This window comes from Trachypithecus francoisi, unplaced genomic scaffold (genome assembly GCF_009764315.1).
Source record: "Trachypithecus francoisi isolate TF-2019V2 unplaced genomic scaffold, Tfra_2.0 Lachesis_group0, whole genome shotgun sequence".
Lineage (NCBI taxonomy): Eukaryota > Metazoa > Chordata > Mammalia > Primates > Cercopithecidae > Trachypithecus > Trachypithecus francoisi.
The window spans coordinates 134,668,831-134,692,650 of NW_022681453.1; the positions used below are offsets into that span (position 1 = coordinate 134,668,831).

A 23,820-nucleotide genomic window follows, 5' to 3' on the forward strand; every position below is an offset into this window, starting at 1 on the left:
ATGAATTAATCAATTTGAGCCAACTTTTGTCAGTTTAAGGAGATTCTTGATACTTGATAATGTGACTCATGATTGTTTCATGAGTATAAGAAAGTTGAAGCAAGAGTTACCTTTGTCAGAGATTGCCATCATTCATAAAATGAGCAATAAGAATCACTGTCTTTGAACAAGTCTCGTGAAGAAATTTCAGCTAATTTCATACCTCTCTGTCCATTGAGCTGTAGCTCATTAGAACAAAACACAGGTGTGAAAATGACTTTTCTTTTTCCAATAGAAAGTGCACATGATGAAGTGTATAGAAAACAAAACTGTAGGAGTTTATTAGTCATTTTTAAATGATTTAATCACATTAATTTTAAATGTATACATCAAAATGGATCTTTTCTGTAAGTTTTTGTAACTGTGCAGCTATGGTTTCACTTCTGTTAAAATCAGCAACCCTAAGTGTTTTGTTATTTTTGCCTAAGGGCTGAAAAGGTGGTATAAGAAAACCAAAACAAACCTAAAACATGTTGCCAAGCTACCCCCTCTGTCAAATTAATATTTGGGATGCTTACAAGAGTGTGGATCGTGCTTCTTGTTGACAGTGTACAGCCCATGTTAGTTTTTACATTATTTATCGGCTATTATCAGAGGAATACATTCTAAAAACTCTGCTTTTTGACCATGACGATTATACATTTACTTTGTAGCACTAATCAAAAACTTTCTATGACTGCTGCTGAGGTACTTTTCAGTATATCTTATCTTTACTATACTTTGCTTTCTTCAGTGAGTTTTATACTCTTTATGTAAAAAATCTCATTAGAGGATACAAGTTATTACTATTTTCAGAGTTTAACCTAATCTCAAGTAGATTTTATAGATGAGAAATCACTATCTGTTAAGTAAGATTAAATTATAGAACATAATTACAGTCTGGTTTATTTGAGGATCTTGGTGTATAGGGAAGGAATCTTAGTCCTTTGTTGACTTGCTATGGAAACTCAGGCAATTCTCAGAGCCTCTTTTCTTCACAAGACTAACATAATCTTGTTAAGATTGTCGGGGTACCAGAGTACAGTTGTCTGCACTGAGTGATAATGTAGGGATGGTGGTGATGATTATTTAGCCTCCTTATAGCAATGTGTAGAACTAATCTTTTCTGGAAAAAGAGACTGGAAAGGTAAACAAATCATTTATGTGTATAATAAAAACCATTAAAGACATCAGTAGGAGAGTCAAGTCACAGGATGACACCAGCCCACAAAATGCCCCCATCTCCAGCTTCAGTACCTTAGAGTGCCAGCCACATGCGATATTGCTGGGATGAAAGCCTAGATCTCAACAGCTTGATTGCTGTATGACTTAGAGCAAACCGTTTTCATATTTTTGACCCTCATTGGTAAAATGAGATTGTTGGATTATACTATCTCTAAGGTTTCTTTCCCCATAAAGTATAAAATTTTGTTTTAGATTTGTTTCAAGTAGGAAAAAGAATTGCCTCTAAACACAGGCAGAAGTTAAAACAAAATGCGCATGCCAAATGCACATATCTCTGTTTTTCCTAGAACAGCCTGTTTTCCTTCCTCTCAATTTTTAGTTTACTATACCTTGCTATTTCATTTTGTGATGGTTTAGGTAGCTTAGATGGCCAGAGTAGACTGGATATTTGAGTACCACAGTATGGGTAAGAGTGAATACATAAGTCCTTGGCTTGTCTAATTGTTTGTGTTTTTATTGAATAAAACTGCCCTAGAAGTACACCCTAATTTTTTTTAAAGGAGAATGTTGTTACATTCTTTAAGATAATTTCATTAGGAAAGTTTATTGTATTGGGTAACAAGTCATCTCAGAATTGAGAGAGTCCTTTGTTATATGGAAACCCCTCTTTAAAAGTTTTCTTAGACATTTTTCTCTTTAGAGTGCTAGCAAAATGTAATGACATAAACTGACACCACTGTTTTCTTGATGACTCCATTAAAGAAAATTTCTCCTTTGATGGAGAAGGTTGGCTTGTTTGTGTTCTCTGTCCATTCTAGTCATGTATTTCAATTGCTCTTTTGTTGACTCTCCTTCAGCTTTGCTTTCACAATGATCCTTGGTGTTGTATGTAGTTCTTCATCATTCCTTGCCCTGGACCAGTCTTGTATTTTATTAACGTCTCATTTTCTTCCTTTGTTGGAATTTTCAAAATTCCCCCCGAATTAATAAAATCATCAGAACTTTTCAGCATTGCTAGGTAGAGAAGTTTTCCATTCCTCCACGAGGTTTACCCTTTCCCTTTGCATGGGCTCAGAAGATGCATGCAAGGTGGGTTCAGGAAACACGTACAAATAAAACTGACACATTGTAGAAAATATTGCACATGTCAAATACATATCTTGAGAGTGGTTTTTATTCTGGTATTGGTAGAATAAGGTAATATGTGATCATTGGAAAAAAACATTGTAAGCCAGAAACATAGAAAGGGAGTCCCTCATGATCTTCAGCCTCCAAACTACTTCTGCTATGCCAGTATCATCTCTGTGAACAGTTTGGGGAATATCTCCATGTTTTCTAAGCCATAGAATTACATATTTGTAGTTATTCCTTTATCACTTATTTTATAAAAATTAGAGTATGCAGTGGCTTGCTTTTTTCACTTAATATATTTTTATATTATTCTACTTATTACAAATTGTTCTCGTTCTTTTCAATGGCTAATTGTACGATTATATGGATGTCCTACAGTTTAGTTCACCAGTTTCCTGCTCATTCCATTTACTTACTTTGTTTTCAAGATTTTCAGTACTTAACAAGCATAGACATAGGGAATATCCATGTACATGGATTTTGTATATTTCTGCCAGATTGGATATATTAACCTCATTGTGTTGTGTGTGTTGTACATATTATTTTCTAGCTTATCTTTTGGTTTTGCTGCTTTTTACTAACTTTAAATATGAAAAATAAATAAAATGGGGTTTCTGAGGTTGGCCACACTGTCCAAGAATAGACTCAGATTTTATAAACAATCTTTGTTTTTAATGCTGCCATTTTAAATCACCGTGAAGGTAATTAATGATTTTGGACTATGACCATCTTACAGTGGGGCATAGAATTTATTTAAGGTTTGTCACAGTAAAAACTGTATTTGAGATTGAATTTCCTTAAATTGAAATTTCAGTTTGGGTCACCATTCCTGAAACCATTTCTGATACATTGTTGAATTACAAGATAGTTATTCAGTGATAAAATTGACGTATGTTAGGAATGAGAATTCAACATAGAGACACGTGACTCTTCAAATTCATCATCATTTTCCCGAAAACTTTTTAGGGTAAATTGGGATTATGCAAATCAAATTTTAATGTGTACTTTCATGGAATTATGAAAGATCCTTTTGTAAAGCAAATAATTGCCCCATAATTTAACTGGTAAATATGTACTTAAAATATGCAGTACACCTTTCATTATGTTAAGTCTTTAAATGAAAGTTGCATGTAAAATCTCAGCGACATATTTTATTTACCTAGGATATGGGGGGAGGTATTACAGATTCCTTATTCCTTGCCTGTGCACCCTCGATTTGGGGAGATTTGAGAAAAATTTAAGTGTGGTCTGTAATCCTATGAACTTCATATACACATATAATCTATGTGTTATATTAAGTCTTAAAACTAACCCAATAAGCTTTTTTTCTTCCTGGCTTTGTAGTTTACTTCACCTCGCAGTGGTATCTTCTGAGTAAACCATCAGTCTGTGCTTAGTTAGCATGTGGTGAGTGAAGAACAATGTCTTTTGTCTTTTGTGCAAAAATCAAATGTGTTGCATGATACTAACCATTTTGCTGGAATTCTTTTGCTCTTGTTTAATGAACATATGATTATGCTATGGGTTAATACAAGTATTTTCTGTTCATTCTGTTATATGGATCAATAATAGTTAAAAATTATTACCACCAGTAAGAGTTACATAATTTTAGGAAATTTCGTTTCTTTAAAGAGTAAATGAAAGTTTGAAAATTGCTCTTTGAAATTTTGTTAAATAATCCAAAAAAGTATTTATGTAACTTATTTTCCCTTTTGTTTTTAATTTTCCAAGAATGATCTTTGAAATTATGATTGTGAGAGAGAAGTGAAAATCATTTTCTAGATAAAAGTGAAGTGGTATATTTCGTGAGAATTAATCCTACTAGCCTAAGTAGAGTCAAGGCTAGTCAGAAATAATGAAAACTAGTAAGATTGATTTTAAAGTATAGCTTTATTACTTCCTGGGATCAGACAGTTTAACACAAGACAACACATTTGTCCTGAGGAGAGACCCTTAGGCAGCCTACTTTAATTGTACCTGATTCTTTCTGATTAACATATTACAGTGAAATGGAGGCACACAAAATGTTTCAACGCAGTTGACTGTCTTCATCATTTAAACCCTCTCCCCTCATCTCTACATATTTTTCATGCTCTTAGGTTGATTTAGTACCCCCTAAAAATGTAGCATACATCTTTACCTCAGCCTTTGCTAGAATTTTCACAAAACCAAAACAGATCACAATTAATAGGGCTTCACTGTAGTTAAATACTCTCAGTGATTGTTAATATCCAGCTAATAATACTATCAGGGTTTAAAATGGCAAGATACAACATTTCTCCGTTCTTTTAAGCTTTTACCTTTTTTTTCTTTTTCTTTTTTTTTTTTAATAAGGAGAGCCTTTATTACTTTTATTATCCTTTTTTAATAAGGAGTGCAGTAGTGTGATCATAGTTCACTGCTGCCTCAGCTCCTGGACTCAAGGGATCCTGCCACCTCAGCCTCCCAAGTAATCAGGACTACAAGTCGCCTGTCGATTTTTTTTTTATTTTGTAGTGATGGGGTCTCACCATCTTCCCTAGGCTGGTCTCGAACTCCTGGGCTCAAGTGATCTTCCTACCTCGGGCTCAAGTGATCTTCCTACCTCAGCTTCTAAGCTTTTATTTTTTATTTTTTTTGAGCCAGAGTCTTGCTCTGTCACCCAGGCTGGAGTGCAGTGGCGCAATCTTGACTCACTGCAAGCTTCACCTCCTGGGTTCACACCATTCTCCTCCCTCAGCCTACCCAGTAGCTGGGACTACAGGCACCCGCCACCACACCCAGCTAAGTTTTTGTATTTTAGTAGAGACAAGGTTTCACTGTCTTAGCCAGGATGGTCTTGATCTCCTGACCTCATGATCCGCCTGCCTTGGCCTCCCAAAGTGCTAGGATTACAGACATGAGCCATTGCGCCTGACCTTCTAAGCGTTTATCTTTAAAAATCTTCTGTGCCTACATTTGAGCCTCCTTTTGATTTTAATATATATTATTTGGTTTGCCTTAGTGATTACCCAGAACTGTCTATTTTTGTCATCCACATTACAGTGGCTGGCAGTACAGTGCATGGTTTTGTTAGGTTACTTTGATAATAAATGTGAACATTGAAAAACTGTAAATTCTATAGCTAACCCATTAAATCTTAATGTTTTCCTTTTAAAAACAATATTATAAATATTGCATTGCACTTGTTATATTATTGCAACTAAATATGGATTATCACAGGAAATATATATTGTGCAGCATTTCTATTGACTGTCTCCTCAACTTTTAGTTTGAAACATTTCAGACATAAGATTTGCAAAAATAGTACAGTGAACACCCATATACCCTTCACCTAGTAATGTTTGGCCAGATTTTCTCACTTATTCTCACTCTTGTTCTCTCTCCATATATATTATTCCCCATTTGTAAAATTTGGCAATTATTTACCAACATGCTTGCAAGCATTTGACAATTGTAAACATATACTAAGTACTTTAGCATGTATCTTTAAAAACAAGGACATTTTCCTACATACAGTACAGTTATTACACTTAGGAAGTTTAATATTGGCTAATACTAATATATAGTACATAATACTCAGTTTTTTCCAGTTTTCCAAATAATGTCTCCCGTAATTTTTTAGAATCCAGGATCTACTCAAGAGATTTCACATTGCATTTAGTGGTCATATTTTCCTAGTCTTTTTTAAACTAGAAAACTTCTCCTAGCTTTTTTGTCTTTCATGATGCAGCATTGTTGAACTGATCTTGAATTTTGTTTCCCACAACAGATGAAGCTAAGGTTTCAAAATAATAACTGACAAAGGAATTTACATATAACAGAAGATCTTGTTGATGTCTTCTTTAGGTTCCTAGGACCAACATGATTGTTGAACTAGTTTTATAAATAATATGCTATTAGTATACATTATGAGTGGTGAATCATATTGTTCATTTACAAATTGAGAAGACTAAATCTTCCCCTATCCACTTATATATATGGAAAGTTTGCCTCTATTAATCTTACTTGGTAATTTATTTTTATGGGATTTTAAACTCATACCTCGATGTGACTACCGGTTTTAGCATTTTCTTTTTCTTCCTTTTCTTTTCTTTTTTTTTGACACGGAGTTTCATTCTTGTTGCCCAGGCTAGGGTGCAATGGCGCAATCTCGGCTCACTGCAGCCTCTGCCTCTTGGATTCAAGTGATTCTCCTGCCTCAGCCTCCTGAGTAGCTAGGGTTACAGGCGCCCGCCAACATGCCCAGCTTACTTTTTGTATTTTTAGTAGAGACAGGATTTCACCATGTTGGCCAGGCTGGTCTTGAACTCCTGACCTCAGGTGATCCACCTGCCTCAGCTTCCCATAGTGCTGGAATTACAGGGGTGAGCCACTACTCTTGGCCAGCATTTTCATTTGAGAAACATTGTGAGAAAGACTTTGGCTTTGTCATAACCTTTTTTTAGCCCCCCAGCATGGTCATACCAGGCTAGAGTGCAGTGGTGTGAACACAGTTCACTGCACCCTTGACCTCCTGGGCTAAAGGAATCCTCCCGCCTCAGCCTTCTGAGTACCTGGGACCACAGGCACATGCCACCACACCTAGCTATTTAAAAAAAAAAAATTTTGTAGATAACAGGGTCTTGCCATGTTGCTCAGGCTGGTCTTGAACTCCTGGGCTCAAGCAGTCCTCCGATCTTGATCTCCCAAAAGTGCTGGGATTATAGGCATAAGCCCAGCCAGCATTTCTAATTAATTTATTTTTTGCGACAAGGTCTCGCTGTGTTGCCCAGCCTGGAGTGCAGTGGTACAGTCACAGCTCACTGCAGCCTTGACTTCCCAGGCTCAAGTGATCCTCCTGCCTCAGCCTCCTGAGTAGCTGGGACTATAGGCACGCACCATCATACCTGCCTAATTTTTTGTATTTTTTGTAGTGATGGGATCTCACTATGTTGCCCTGGCTATTTTTAATTTTTAAATTAAATTTCTTAATTCCAGATGATACATAAATTTTCACACCAAAATGCTGTTTGTCTTTTGCTATTATGTCGTGCTGGGAGAATTGCAGTATGTAGAATAATCAGCATACTGGATAAGAGGAAAGAGCTCTTTCTCATCTTTATTTATTTATTTTTTTGAGGCATTCTCACTGTGTTGCCCAGGCTGGAGAGTGATGGTGTGATCTCGGCTTACTGCAGCCTCCACCTCCTGGGTTCTTGAACCCAGCCTCCCAAGTAGGAGGCTACTGCCTCAGCCTCCCAGGTAGCTGAGAGTACAAGCATCACCACGCCTGGCTAATATTTTTGTATTTTTAGTAGAGACAGGGTTTTGCTGTGTTGGCCAGACTGGTCTCAAACTCCTGGCCTCAAGTGATCTGCCCCCCTTGGCCTCCCAAAGTGCTAGGATTACAGGCATGAGCCACCAAGTCCAGCCTGTCATCTTTAATTCCAATCCAATATTTGTGAGATTCAGCCAAGTCAGCGTGTTTACTCCTGGGTTACTGTATAAACTGGTAGCATTCAATATGTGGTGAATGGTTGCAGTTCCAGATTTCACTTAGAAATGTCATTTTCCAGGATTGCTGACTATAGGTTGGTTTACATAATTGCAAGAATGTTAATTTTTAGAAGATACCTTTAAGATTTAGTATTTAAACAATTTCTACTTTTTTTTTTTTTTTTTTTTAAAGAATGGGGTCTTGCTGTGTTGACCAGGCTGGTCTCGAACTCCTGGTGTCAAGTGATTCTCCCATCTCGGCCTCTCAAAGTGCTGGGATTACAGTCATGAGCCACCACACCTAGCCTTATTTCTCCTTCCTTACTGCAGTCTCTAGACCATGGAATAGAATTTTATTTCAAACTTGAAAAAGCAAATCTCCCAAAAAGTCAACCTAAATGTTTTGGGTTTTTTCCCCCCCTTTCTTTATTCTCTTTTCCTTTTTCTTTTCCAGTCATGGCTCCGATCTTCATCTTGAAGAAGAGTGACATTGGGCGACTGCTGCTTGGAAAATTGTCCACACTTGCTACTCTTTGAGAATGAAGTTGTCATTCAGGGCCTCTCATGTAGCCAAAAGACCAAGAAAAATCTGGCCCACGGATATGTTGCAGACTGCCTTTAAAATAGATTTTATCAGTGGAGAAATGGTGATAGTTTTTTCTTCAGTTTTCTCTTGGGAAGAGTTTTATGTTGTTTAAAAAATATTTTGAATGACTTAACCTGCTTTATGGGCTTACATAATCCTTTCATCCATTCTTTTTAAAGAACGGCTTACCTTTCCTATTTATTTTTAGGGTGATTTTTTAAAAAGACTTGTGCAATACATTTTGAGGTGAAACTTAGTGGATTTTTTCTGATAGAGCATTTAATTGACTATTTTATTCAGGTTGATCTGTTGAATATTTGCTAAAGACCAGTTCTTTAAGCTAAGACATGTAATAAATCCCAAATGGCAGTACCTCATTGTTTACTTAGCTTTTGTACTTATATTTTTCAGAGGAAAAAAACACTACTGTAAATTGTGAATAGCCAGTACATAACTGTATTGTATGCAGATCTGTGATTGTTGGCAGTGTCATCTCTGAGAAACAGATAAATAAAGTTTATTTACTATATAACATTTGTTTATTGTACTTCTTCCTCAGTTGAGATCTAGTTTTACAATGGTTAAGAATGCATATTCTATTTGGATGAATATAGTGAGGAATTATTTGTCAATATAACTAAATGTTGAGCGTTTGAAAAGAATTTTCGTGTTCAAATTTGGTATGACCAAGTTAGAAGGAGCATGGAAATAATACCCCCATGATGTCTGTTTTAGGATTCTGACAACTTGGAAACGCCTCCTCTCTCTGGAATAGACCATACTTGAATTATTTTTTAACTTACTGAAAGAGAAATTTCTGAACACTGAGAGATGGGTACTGTTCACAGGGCTTCACACACCCTTCATATTCTGGGAAATACAATACTCAATATCTAGGTATTATCCAATCTCTGCCTCAAGATGGAATCTCAGTTTTCCAGCCAGTCTGGACCTTAGCTCTCCTGATATATCTTACATTGTGATAGAGTGGGGAGCTCTGGGGGACAGATAAGCGAGGGGTCGGCCCATAACCCGTAGCTGACTCCTTTACTATTCCAGTGAGAGAAGAGGCTCTTCTTAGCACACAACCACCCCGCTCCCCCAGCCTCGGTTTTAAAATCATGGTTTACTTAAATTGGCAAAATTTTGTCCCACCAAAGGGTTTCTGACAACAGATATGACTTCTTATCCTTATCTTTTTCTAGGGTAGAAATGGTGGACTCTCAGTGAAATCCATATGCAACTTTCTTTCTTTAACCCTTGTCTAAAAGAGGAAGGATCAAAGAGAGCAGCAAACTTTTTCTATAAAGGCCAGAAAGTACATGTTATAGGCTATATAGTTTCTGTGGCAGCCTTTCAACTCTCAACTCTCATTATAGTGCAAAGGCAGCCATAGGTAATGCATGAAAGCATAGCTTTGTTCCAACAAAACTTTATAAAAGCAGGTCTCAGGCTGGATTTGACTTGCAGGCTGTAGTGTGCCAACCCCTTAGAAAGCAAACAAGCTGGATTTTAAATATTTATTTAGGGGGCAGGGGTGGTAATCATTTAATATATAGGAGTTGCTCATTTTTCTTCAGTACAGCTATGCAGCCCTTGTTTCAGAAAGGGGTGCAGTAAACTCACTTCACCTTGATTAAGAATAATGGGGACATTCTTTCGATGTTACTTATTCCAGCGAGCACATAAATCCAGACACAGGTTCAGAAACTAAGGCTCTCTCCAAGACCTCATGACTGCAGCACACAAAAAGATTGATGCAGTAAATATATTGCCAAAAAATAAGCATTTCACTTTGAAAGGTTTTAGATGTGCAGATATTTAGCAAGAATTTTTCGCAAAAAATTCGCTTGAAGTTACTAGAATTCATAGACACTTTGTTCAGGTCAGGTGCATGTACGACCTTAGTCGTAGAACTACCTTAGAACAACCTTAGTGTTGACAATTGTTGAAAATTGTTGAATTAGGTGTTCCTGATTAAAGGAGTGGAACATTATTTCTAATTTTCTGACATATAAGTGTTGACTTTTTTTCTTTCAAAAATCCATTGGCCACAAAAATTCTGTAGAGTAAGTAACACACATAGGCTATTAGAGTGCTCATTCATTTTACCTGCTGAATGCCCAGAAAATGGACATGGCTCAGTTGGAGCTGCCTTATCCTCTGCAGCATACTGGGGCCACAAAGGAATAAGCTAAAATACTGTGCCCAGACTGAATCTTTTCCTTATGTCTGAAAAAGCAAACAGGAAAGACTTACTGCCTTTTTTTTTTTTTTTTCCTGATTCTGAAAGAAATTTAGGCTAATTTTAGACTAAATTTGGAGAGTTCACATGGAGCGTTTCAGCCACTTTACATCCTAGTTCTTCCCATGAAGTCACCAGCAGTTGCCAGCTTGACCACCCAGTAGATAAGGCACCAAAGCAAGTGGTCCCCGAGCTGTCCACTTCCCTGCATGCCATTCATGCCAAGCTCCCTTTCAAAAGTGCCCGCATTTCTGCTTCAAAAGTGAAGTAGTACCCTTAAGGGAGGAAGCCTATGTTTTTTTCCCTAAGCTAACTTTGGAATAAAAAGTCACTTTCTTACAGCAAGAGACTGAACCTGCATTTCGGTTCCAATTTTGGTGGCCCATATGGGCTGCCCACCTGGGCTACTGAGGCGGTCCCTGAGGGAAGATAAACTAGAATGGTGGAGGTGGCTACTGTACCATGTGTAGTGGCTGGAAGTCTCCCACTTTATCTTTTTTTTTTTTTTTCTCCTCCTTTTCTCACACCCTACTTGTAAAATCTGGCTCCTAGGCGGAGGCCTACCAGGCTATGTCTTCCTTTCTCTTTTCTGCCTGCTTTACATCTGCTGTTACTAAGTTGCTGGTGCTGAGATAGGATTCCTTATTTGTGGTCTAACTAGAATGTAAACATTGGAAACTCATTTGAAACTGAAGAAAAAAAGTATGAGTTTTTTTTTTTTTTAATTCATTCTGTGATTTAAAAAACAAAAACCATACCACCATAGAGACTGCTTTACCCAAATTTTAGTTCATAGCTTTTGTTGGGTTATATATTGGAGCTAAGAAAGTTTAGCCATGTAAACAGGTTCCAGTTTCACCAAAGAATAGTGTGGATCCAGCCATCCTTCATAAAGTGGTGAGTGTATATATATAGAGCGAGACTCCATCTCAAAAAAAGAAACAATATGTATATGTATATGAATGAGACTGATGTTATTAGTTCAATGAAAACAGTTAAATCTTCTGAGCTATCAACAAAATGCCATGTGTTTTCTTAAACACTTCATAAGAACAGGCTTTAACAATGGTTAGTAGGGAAGTAACTTTAAGTTGTGTAATATCTCCGTTTTCAGAAGTAATCTAAATAAATTGCTAAAAATGGGAAAACTGGGTACATAGAAATGAGATAATGCTTATAAGTAAACTTTTTGTATAATTTAAAATGTTAAAATCATTTTGGTTCTTATTTGATGTGTGGATCATTTTCATGAAGAGAAAGGGTTATTATATGGGAAACATGTTCCAGAAATTGTAGAACAGTTCTCATCTATAAAATGCTAATATCCGATAGGCAGTTCAGAATTTCTTGCTTCCTAGGTTTACATAAAATGTGCCAAAGATGTGTTCTTATTGAGAAAAAGAATAATTTTGTCTAATTCTAAAGTTATTTAAAAGTTAATTCAAATTATGAACTTGAAAAGGCTATTGCATCCACATAACTTTCTGCATTGCTTTTAAAGTCCTTGTGCTGTTAAGTTACATGGCTTTGGGCCAGGTGTGGTGGCTCACGCCTGTAATCCCAGCACTTTGGGAGGCCAAGGTGGGCAGATCACTTGCAGTCAGGAGTTCGAGACCAGCCTGTTGAAACCCTGTTTCTACTAAAAATACAAAAATTATCCAGGCTTGGTGGCACACGCTTGTAATCCCAGCCACTTGGGAGACTGAGGCAAGAGGATTGCATGAACCTGGGAGGCGGCGGTTATAGTGAGCTGAGATGGTGCCAATTGCACTCCAGCCTAGGTGACAGAGCGAGACTCCATCTAAAAAAAAAAAAAGTTACACGGCTCTGACTCTTGGGTCCAAAAAGGGCACGTGATAATGCAGTGTCTACCCTTAATTCTTGTGAGCGGTTAAAATTCTTTGTAAGTTCAACAGTGACTGCTCTAGGACCTTCTGGGAAGAGCAGTGGCACCTGTCCCATGTTGTAGCTCAGTAGCTGAGGCTTTGCTTTTTTTTTTTTTTTTTTTCCCGAGGCGGTGTCTCGCTCTGTCTCCCAGGCTGGAGAGCAGTGGCACAATCAGCTCACTGCAAGCTCCGCCTCCCTGGTTCATGCCATTCTCCTGCCTCAGCCTCCCGAGTAGCTGGGACTACAGGCACCCGCCACCACGCCTGGCTAATTTTTGTATTTTTAGTAGAGACGGGGTTTCACCGTGTTAGCCAGGATGGTCTCGATCTCCTGACCTCGTGATCTGCCTGCCTTGGCCTCCCAAAGTGCTGGGATTACAAGCGTGAGCCACCGTGCCCGGCCAAGGCTTTGCTCTTTTATGGTGGAGGCTTGGGTTCAACTTCTGGCTTAGGGAATGAGTCCTTTCTGCTTTGTTATTTCTGTGACCATTTGCCATTTATTAATACTTTTTCCCTCCATGGACAGCTTCTGATATCCTATCTTAAAATTTTCCATTCTCTGAGCTATATTTTGGGGCAATTCTAGGTAAAAACCGTTTGCCATCCCTTTGAAACTACCTTGTGCACCTGTGGTTGTCATACCCTCAAGGCTTATTGATTTCACCTAGGAGGTTATCTTTAATTTAAAAAAAAGGCCAGTACATATATTTTCAAAAGCCGGAAATATCAGCTGTTTGTCCTGGCTAAAATCTGATAATAATAGATTTTTTTTTTTTTGATACAGGGTCTCACTCTGTCACCCAGGCTGGAGTGCAGTGGCATAATCATGGCACACCACAGCCTCAACCTCCTGGGCTCACATGATCCTCCCACCTCAGCCTTCTGAGTAGCTGGGACTACAGATGCCCACTACAATGCCTGGCTAATTTTTGTATTTTTTGTAGAGACAGAGATTTGCCATGTTGGCCAGGCTGGTCTCGAACTCCTGACCTCAGGTGATCTGCCCACCTCAGCCTCCCAAAGTGCTGGGATTACAGGCGTGAGCCAACACGCCCTGCCGAGGATTTTAAAATATTTTTCTTTTGAGAGTTCCGTAGTTAGAAATCAATTTAGACTGGTGTTTGCGTTTTATATGTATGGATAATGTCTTCAAGGCCCCTGCTTTCCCTCTAAAAACTTCTTAGTCAACAGAATTCTGTCTGATTCTTCATTTACTCTTGTCTGGCCCTCATTCCTCTTGTATCTAACCTTTTATCACCCCCTACCAGATCTGCTTCTGTATGTCTATGTATGTCTATTCATTATGTGTCATGTGCAATGTTTCACTACCAAAACTTATGAAAGGGTTCTAATTAATGGGCTGAAAAATAATAAGTGCTTAACTCAAATATATTGTCAGAAAAATAGCAACTTTAATGCTCATGTGACTTAAATCTTTGGTAAATACAGTTTAAAGATTATCAATAAAGTCTTCAAAATGTAGACATTTGGTCTAAATTAGGCAGGTCAGATACTGTTTGCTAGATGCTTTAGGGTCATAAATTGCTTCCATGACTTAGTTATTTGACTTGTCTCTTATGGCCATGAGATTCTAAATAAAGCCTAGGGACATATAGAGTTAGCCCCTCAGCCTAGGCTGGGAAGAGTCACACGTTGCCTGCAGCTCTCTGTCCTTGTCGTGGACTCTACAATCTGATATATGGTTAAATTTTCTTGCTTACCAGGTTTTTCACCAAAAATAAAAGTTGCTGAGAGTTGACACTGTAACATGTAATTGAGACTACTGGAGAAACAGTTTTACATGCAAGGTGTATAAGGAAAGTCGAATGTGTTTTTGATAAAATGTTACAAGAAGGCATGGAAATATGGTTTTCGTTAAAGGGGATGTAGTTTTGTTTAGTTCAGAAGTTTTTAAGGATTGTCCTAACCTAGAAGACTAATAGGACAAAACTGAAGGTTTAAACAAGTTTTAAAATATTTGTGAAAGATTGATCTTGTAAAGCAGTTCTGTGAGTATGAGCCAGTTGGCTAAAATTTGAAGGGGATTATTCAGTTTTTCTGTAAATTAAACATTAAAATAAAAGCACAGTGATGCAGTGCCAGAATCTTGGCCCATCTGTCTGGATAGCAGGGTTTTCTTAGAGCATTGATCTCTTCTTTCACAGAAAATTACAAAAGGGTTATAAAACATTTATGGAAATTTTACCTTATGGTCAAATTAAGTAAGATTGGATAGATTTATTTATGAGGTTTTATCAAGAATTGGATTTAACAGTAGAGTACACTAATGCAAAGGTGAATTTTGCTTTCTTTTTTCAACAAGATTTCTGTGAAAGATAATGAAAGATTTTTGTTTGCTTTTTAAATAAGTGACAGGGGAAAGAAAAGAGATTCAGTTGGTCTCACGCTGTATATATTGGGTCTTGTTTAGAAGGCTGAATCTCTCCTTTATCAACAAGTAAAGATTTTTGCCTTTAAAAATTTTTCGAATTATCGTTTTGGCTAAATAAATGACTTATAGTGGACCTGGGATTCTATTTTATGATATTAAATGTTTAAACCCCTGAGCATCTTAAACTCTAAGATGCTTAACCTCTGAGCATCTTAAAGTCAAATTCTAAATTAAGCCCTTTAAAAAATCTAGTTAACTCTTTTAGATATTAGATACCCTGTAGTCCAAAAGAGACATATTTGTCTTATTTGGTGTATTGAAACCATACAGGAAAAAATGTCAAATGTAAAATGGTGTTTGACTCTTCATCTTATATTCATGTAAATATGTTATTAGCATGTGTTCCAAAATTGTATATGATTCCTATAATTCTGGTATGTCTCAGTATATGTTGTCAGTAAATATGATTATGTTAAATTATTTTTTAATACATAAAAGAGGTTTAATTGGCTGATGGTTCTGCAGGCTGTACAGGTATCGGCTTCTGGAGAGGCCTTCAGAAGCTTACAATCATGGCAGAAAGAAGTGGGAGCAGGCACTTCACTTGGCAAAAACAAAAGGAAGTGAGAGAGAGTGGAGGGGGAGATGTCTCCCACTTTTAATCGACCAGATCTCATGAGAACTCACTATCATGACAACAGCACCAAGGAGATGGTGTTAAACCATTCATGAGAAATCTGCCCCCTTGACCCAGTCACCTCCCACCATGTCCCACCTCCAACACTGGAGATTACAATTCAACATGGGATTTGGGTGAGGACAAATATCCAAACTATATCATTCCACCCCTGGTCCCTCCCAAATCTCATATCTTTTTCACATTTCAAAATAAAATTATTCCTTCTCAATAGTCTCCCCAAAGTCTTAACTCATTCTAGCAGTAACTCAAAAGTCCCAAGTCCGATGCAGAGTCTCATCTGAGACTCATCTCCTTCCCACTATGAGCCTGTAAAATCAAAACAAGTTATTTACTTCCAAGACACAAGGTGGGGTAGAGGCATTGGGTAAACATTCCCATTCCCAAAGGAAGAAATCAGCCAATAGAAAAGGGCTCCAGACCCCATGCAGGATAAAAACCCAGCAGGGAAATCATTGAGTCTTAAGGTGCCAAGATAATCTCCTTTGACTCCATGTCCCATATCCAGGGCACACTGGTGCAAGGGGTGGGCTCCCAAGGCTTTGGGCAGCTCCACCCTTGTGGCTTTGCAGGGTTCAGCCCTGTTGCTGCTCTCACAGGTTGTTGAGTGCTTGCAGCTTTTCCAGGTGCAGAGTGCAAGCTACCAATGGATCTACTATTTTGGGACCTGGAGGATGGTGGCCCCCTTTCCCACAGATCCACTAGGCAGTGCCCCAGTGAGAACTGTGTGGGGCCTCCAACCCCACATTTGCCCTCTGCACTAGCCTAGGTAGAGGTTCTCTGTGGGGGCCCCACCACAGAGTGGGGGCTTCTGCCTGGGCACCCAAGCTTTCTCTTGCATTCTTTGAAATCTAGGTGGAGGGTGCCAAGCCTCATTCACCTTGCACTGTGCACCTGCAGGCTTAATACACATGGAAGCCACCAAGGCTTAGAGTGGGCTTGTGCTCTCTGAAGCAGTGGCGTGAATAGTATCTGAAGCCCTTTAAGCCAAGGCTGGAACTGGAGCTTCCAGGATGCAAGGAGTAGTGTCCCAATGCTGCACAGGGTAATGGGGCTCTGGGCCTGCCCCACAAGAAGCCATTCTTCCCTCCTAGGCTTCCAGGCCTCTGAAGGGAGGGGCTGCCACAAAGTTTTCTGACGTGCCTTCAAGGCCTTTGACCTTTTGTCTTGGCTAGCGTCACTTGGCTCCCTTTTAGTTGTGCAAATTTCTCTAGCAAGTGGTTGCTTTATGGCCTGCTTGAATTATTCTCCCCCAAAAAGCTTTTTCTTTCTCTGCCACATGGCCAGGATACAAATTTTCCAAACTTTTACACTCTGCTTCCCTTTTAAATATAAATTCCAAGTTTAAGTCTTACCTTTGCTCCTGTATTTGAGCATAGGCTGTTTGAAGCAGCCAGGCCATATCTTAAAGGCTTTGCTGCTTAGAAATTTCTCCTGCCAGATACCCTAGGTCTTCACTCTTTAGTTTAGATTTCCACAGATCCCTAGGCCATGAACAGAATGCAGCCAAGCTCTTCACTAAGGTTACGAGATGTACGACCTTTGCTCCAGTTCCCAATAAGTTCCTCATTTTCAGCTGAGACCTCAGTAGCCTGGATTTCACTGTCCATATCACTATCAGCATTTTGGTCACAGCCCTTTAACCAGTCTCTAAGAAGTTCCAAACTTTCCCTCATCTTTCTGTCTTCTGAGCACTCCAAACTCTTCCAACCTCTGCCCATTACCCAGTCCCAAAGCTGCTTCCCCATCTTTGGTATCTTTTTTTTTTTTTTTTTTTGAGATGGAGTCTCGCTCTGTGGCCCGGGCTGGAGTGCAGTGGCTGGATCTCAGCTCACTGCAAGCTCCGCCTCCCAGGTTCACGCCATTTTCCTGCCTCAGCCTCCCGAGTAGCTGGGACTACAGGCGCCCGCCACCTCGCCCGGCTAGTTTTTTGTATTTTTTAGTAGAGACGGGGTTTCACCATGTTAGCCAGGATGGTCTTGATCTCCTGACCTCGTGATCCGCCTGCCTCGGCCTCCCAAAATGCTGGGATTACATTTGGTATCTTTATAACAATGCCCCACCCCTCAGTACCAATGTTCTGTATTAGGCCACCCTTGCACTGCTTTAAAGAGATACCTGAAGCTGGGTGATTTATAAAGAAAAAAGGTTTAGTGGGCTCATAATTCTGTAGGCTTTACAGGAAGCATAAGTCCAGCATCAGCTTCTGAGGAGGAAGCTTACAATCATGGCAGAAGGTGAAGTGGAAGAAGGCACTTCACATGGCTAAAGCAGGAGCGAGCAAGAGAGAGCTATTCTGTCAAATTATTGTGTCCCACAGAGATGACCAGACTTTAACTGTGACTGTTTTGAGACTTGTCTTCCATAATTGTTATTTTACTTTAATGTTTTTCACAAGCAGTGTTATAATCAGCTCTAGCACTCTGACAGATGCTCTTGAATGCAGGTTTCTGATAACTTTGGAGATTTTGACATTAGAATAGAGGGGAAAACTTTCAGGGTTCCCATAGAAAGCTAATGTATTCATGAATATTGAGCAGAACATAAGTTAATTACATAGACTGAACTGATGGAAGACTGAAATAATATTTTTAAGACTTGTTTAAAGCATTGCTAATTCATTTGTTTTTCAGAGTCTGGAAAATCTTTTTTCTTTCTGCAGTTTGGACTAGATGATGAATTCTTTCCAGGCTACAGATCCCAAAGCTAATGTTTTCAAATTTTTCTTCCATTTTTAAAATCTAGGCTCAATGAATTACTACTATATTATTCCTTGTAACATAGGCAAGAAAAACATGTCAAACAGCTACCACCTTCCTCCTCTGTAACTAAAGGTGCTTTGAGTCCAACATCTGGATAAAATGTGCCCAACGTTAACCTTCGTTTTTCTTCTGTTTTCATAGAAGTGGCTCTTATTGAAAATCTGCCTTCATGACATACAGAGGCCTAACCCATCTGCAATGCCACCTCCTGGATGGGACACAGCTAATTAAACTGATCTATTCTCAAGAACTAGACAGGGCTTATGACCACTATCATGAGTAGTCATAGCTCTTCCTGTAACTTGGTAAATATATATTTAGCCAACCTGTCATCATATCCATTGCAGTTGGCTTAATTATTAAGACTAAATGCTGCATATACATCCCAGATAATTCAGGAGATGTCTTGATAACCGTGTGTATTAGTCAGTTCTCACACTGCTATAGAAACATACCTGAGACTCGGTAATTTATAAAGAAAGGGGTTTAATCAGCTCATGGTTCTGTGGGCTGTACAGGCTTCTGCTTTTGGGGAAGCCTCAGAAAACTTAACAGTCATAGGAGAAGGCAAAGGGAAAGTAGGCACATCTTCACATGGACCGCAGGAGAGAGAGAGAGAGAGAGAAGGGAGAAGTTCTACACACTTTCAAAGAACCAGATCTCACGAAAACTCACTGTCATGAGAAGAGCAAGGGGAGAAGTCCACCCTCATGATCCAGCCCCTCCTTCAACATTGAGGATTACTATTCAACATAAGATTTGGGTTGGGACACAGAGCCAAACTACATCACCATCCAAGACATGAACCAACAAATCAAAGCTATGTCTGATCCAACATTGTTGCTAGATCATCCTGATTCAGGTCAGGACTATTTTGGTGGCAGAAGCTACTTATGACTTTGGTCCTTGTGCAAAAATAAGCAGACTTACGCGTTGTGGATTTTACTGTTGTTGCACCCTCTCTGAAAGAATGCAAGGTGGGCTTTCCCAGAAACTTTCTAGATCTTGCACCATAATGCTGCAACAAATATCTGTAAGTCCAGGTACTCATGAATATTTCCAACCCCAAGTAGATTAGTTCCATTCTGGTGCTCAGTGGCTGTGTCTCCATTTGCAGTAAGTACTTAGCTAGAATGAATACAGTGCCCAAATCCCATAGAAATGGAATGGAACTTGGCAGCGAGGAGTTGTAACAGAGTACATCCATTTTTCTAAGAGATAAAATGAATAATTTAAAAAATGTGTTCTCTTCTCTTTCCCCCTTTTCCCCACTTTCTACTTAGCTCTTTGGAAATGCAATTATAACCTTTTACCTCCCCTTCACCAGACACTCCCTACAGGGCAAGCGCATCTAACTTTGTCCTAAGAAGCTCTGCTGTGAAGCTGTCTCCAGCCAGGAGGTTGTCTTAAGAGACAACAGTTAATGTACATCTCAAAGTATGCCCACTACAAAACTCTGTCCCACCTGGAGCATTTTGGCCACCTTTACAATATAGTTCTGCCCACAAAAGCACTAGAGGTCACCAGCTCGGCTACCCACTAGATAAGGCACCAAAGCAAGTTATGTGGACCCCCAGCTGCTCACTTCCTCTCCTGTATGCCATTCATGCAAAGCCCCCTTTTAAAAGCGCACACTTTCTGCTCCAAAAGTGAAGTGGTGCCCCTAAGGCATATGTTCTCCTCAGCATTGGAATAAAAGTCACTTTCTTTATACCAGACCTCACTCTTGTTCATTGGACTCTGCAAGCAGCTGCATTTTGGTTACACTTTGGTACATTCAGTAATAGCATTTTGTTTCTTTTCTTTTCTTTTTTTTATTGACACGGTCTCACTGTCCTCCAGGCTAGAGTGCAGTGATGCAATCATGGCCAACGGTAGCCTCAATCTTCTGGATTCAAGTGATCCTCCCACTTCAGCCTCCTGAGTAGCTGGAACTACAGGTATGCACCACCCACCTGGCTAACTTTTTAAATGTTTTCGAAGAAACAGGGTCTATGTTGCCCAGGCTGGTCTTGAACTCCTGAGCTCAAGCAATCCTCCCACCTCAGCCTCCCAAACTATTGGGATTACAGGCATGAGCCTGGCCCATAGAGTATTTTTCTAATATGTGAGTGGATGATGGAACAACAGGCTGTGTGTATGTACATAAATTTATATGTCTATTTATACTGGGTCATTAAAATTTCTTTGAAACCATCTTTAATTGCATAATATTTTATCATATGAATATACCGTTGTTTAACTCATTTCTCTGCTGTTGAACATTTTGGTTACATGCAGTCACTTTCATTCAGTACTCCATGATGTTCTTACTTTTCTGTAGTGTAGAAGCACTTGAAAAAACAGTCAGGACCAACGTGTCTTTCCATAAGTAGCCTTTGGTGCCAAACGAGTGGATACATTTCAGATTATCATGTGCCAGGTTTGGTGCCATATCCCCTAACATTCTAAATCGCAATGCACGGGTCAACATTCTGAGTTGGTATGCTCTTAGAACATCACCTTTCAAAACTGGACTCTGCTCAACTTGATGTGTCAAAGATGACTGGAAATAGCAATGACTAAAGCATACTTTCTGTGGCTGGAGTAGGTGGGTGATAGGTGAGGGTATAGGAAAGGCAGCAGCAGCATGCCTTCCATCCTTGAGCCGCTTGTTTCTGTTATAACAATCAATTTTCTCTCACCTTAATTTGGGATCCTCTTTGGTTAGGTGGTTGTCGTTTGTTATGTTCTTTAGGTATGTTCAAACTCCAAGCATGTGAACATTGTCTTAATGACGCTTTGTAAACAATGCCACCATTAAAAAATGTAAAGATTTTCCTCCAGATTAGCCTAAAATGCAGATATGGTTTTATTCCTTATAATTTTACAGTGGCTTACTCCCCTGCTTCTGGAAGACTTCTTGGTTGCCCCACAACCAGATTAGGTACTCTTTCCCCTTTAAACAGGAGTATTCAGTGTGTTTCCTATCTCTGTTCCTGTTTCTCTTCCACTACTGTTATGTTGGGAGTGGGTGGGACAGATAATTTGTCTTTAAAATTCACAGGTCTCCAAGAGAAGTTGAATCAAGATCTGGCATTGATCATGAGATCTTGGACATAATGTCAATGCAATCATTGGACAAGTCTTTTGGGGTGTCTTGGGGAAGAGGATGAGTATATTTTTCCCAGCAGCCAGGAAGGAAATGAATATTTATGATCCAGTGTGCAGATCATGGTAGACTGGATTCTTGTTTTCAATTCTTCACTCTCTCCCTGTGTTTGGATTTTGCAGCCACATACTTTGTTATATGACTTTGCAGTATCTCCTGTTAGAATAGATGGAGTCCATTTCTCTCCTGGCACTGGGTTTGGCTGTGTGAGTTTTGGGTGGATAGAACATATGCCATATCTGAGCAGATGTTTTGAGAGACCTTGCATAGTTCAGCCATTGCTTTTTTTTTTTTTTTTTTTTTTTTTTTTGAGACGGAGTCTTGCCTTGTCACCCAGGCTGGCAGGCTGGAGTGCAGTGGTGCAATCTCGGCTCACTGCAAGCTCCGCCTCCCAGGTTCACACCATTCTCCTGCCTCAGCCTCCCAAGTAGCTGGGACTACAGGCACCTGCCACCCCGCCTGGCTAATTTTTTGTATTTTTAGTGGAGACGGGGTTTCATCATGTTAGCCACGATGGTCTCAATCTCCTGACCTCATGATCCAACCTCCTCAGCCTCCCAAAGTGCTGGGATTACGGGCTTGAGCCACCGCGCCCGGCCTGCCTTTGCTCTTTTATCTCTGCCATGAGACTGAGGTATAGGTTGCTCCTTCAGCCTGTGCACTGGAAGAATGAAGATACATGGAGCAGACATGTAACATGAGTGAGAAATGGACACTTACTATTGTAAGCCACTGAGATTTGGGTGTAATTCCTTACTGTAGAATAATAACCTTGTAAAGGATGGCTACTATGTTGTTTAAATAAACACACAAACCAAAACAACAACAACAACAAAAACAAATTTCAGGATAATGTCTTGAGTTTTTAAAAGTGTGACGATGATATGTCTTGCTATGAATTTCTTTAGGTTTATCCTGTTAAGAGTTTGCTCAGCCTTTTTAACCTGTAGGTTTTAATCTTTTGCCAGATTTGGGTTATTTTCAGTCATTATTTCTTTAGGTGTTTTTTCAGCCCTACCCTGCTTCTGAGATTCCAGTGACACAGTGTTAGAACCTTTTTTTTTTTTTTTTGTGGTCCCACAAGTCTCTGAGGCACTGATCATTTATTTTTTCAGCCTATTTTCTCTGTGTTGTTCAGGTTGTGCAATTTATTGTTCTGTCTTCCAGTTCACTGATTCTTTCCTTTGGAACTCTCCATTCTGCTATTGAACCCATCAATTCAGGGTTTGTTTGTTTGTTTTTTTTTTTTTTGTCTGGTATTGTATATTTTAGTTCTAAAATTCCCACTTGGCTCTCTATATCTTCCGTTTCTTTGATGAGAATTGTTTGTCTGTTTCAAGCATGTTTGTAATTGCTCATTGAAGTGTCGGTAGGATAGCTGTTTTTAAAATCTTTGCCAGATGTTTTGAACATCTCTGTCATCTTGGTGTTAGCATCTACTGATTATCTGTTTCCACTCACATAGAGATTTTCCTGATTCTTGGTATGTCTAGTGACTTTCAACTGAAACGTGAACCTTTTGGATATTATGAGACTCTGGATATTCTGTTTTAGCTGGCCCTTTTTGACACACTTTGGCAGGGGAAGGGCACCTAGTTGGGGGCACACCATTACTGCCAGGTGAGGGCAGAAGTCTAGGTTCTCCACTTGGCCCTCATTAACATCCAGAGTCAGGAAGGGTCTCCTTATTACTGTTGGGTGGAGATGTAGAGTTAGGGTTCCCCAGCAGGCCTCCACTGATACCCAGTAGGCCTCCACTGATTACATATATGTATACACACACACACACCTTTTTTCTTAATCCCAAATATGATAGTACAGGATAACATTAAGGTTGTTTGACCTAAGGGCAGGATTTAGTAAGTATGTGAAAGAAATCTCAGAAGCATCCCCACAACTGGGGTTAGTTAGCATCCAGGATGAAGTTGTTTGACCCTTCACAGGGGTGGAAATCCAGACTTTCCATATGCTCTCCACTGATGTGGGGACATGATATGGTGGGAAGGTCTCACTGCCACCCACCAGGGATGCTCCCTACTTGGCCTTCTCTGACATCACCCTGGACAGAGTGTGCTTCCTTTATAGCTTGGCAGATGTTAGAGGTCTAGGCTCCCCACTCTGTATTTGCTGGCATGAGTTGGGGTGGGCCTGCGGTATTTTCTGTGGTGTTTGGCTGGAGTAGACAGTTGTCTGAAAGCTTTCTGTCTTGCTAGGCTGCCTCTTTCCTGGTTTCTTGGCTAGAGAGAGGAGTCTTTTTTTGGAGATTTTTTTTTTTTTTTTTGGTCTGAATTCAGCATTTCCAGGTAGCTG

General features: G+C 39.4%; 1 protein-coding gene across 6 annotated transcripts in view; it reads left to right on the forward strand.

Moving 5' to 3' along the window:
• Positions 1 to 8,913, forward strand: part of GOLGA4 (golgin A4) — a 120,120-nt gene extending 111,207 nt beyond the window's left edge. For 4 of the 6 annotated variants that reach the window (XM_033212023.1, XM_033212021.1, XM_033212022.1 and 1 more), the window contains 2 exons: positions 3,679 to 3,741; positions 8,246 to 8,757. In XM_033212023.1, coding sequence (XP_033067914.1) covers positions 3,679 to 3,708 — 30 coding nt within the window. In that variant the 3' untranslated portion in view covers positions 3,709 to 3,741; positions 8,246 to 8,757. Of the gene's footprint in view, positions 1 to 3,678; positions 3,742 to 8,245 lie in introns of all 6 variants that reach the window. The other 2 variants (XM_033212019.1, XM_033212020.1) reach the window with 2 other exon arrangements.
• Positions 8,914 to 23,820: the final 14,907 nt, after the last annotated feature.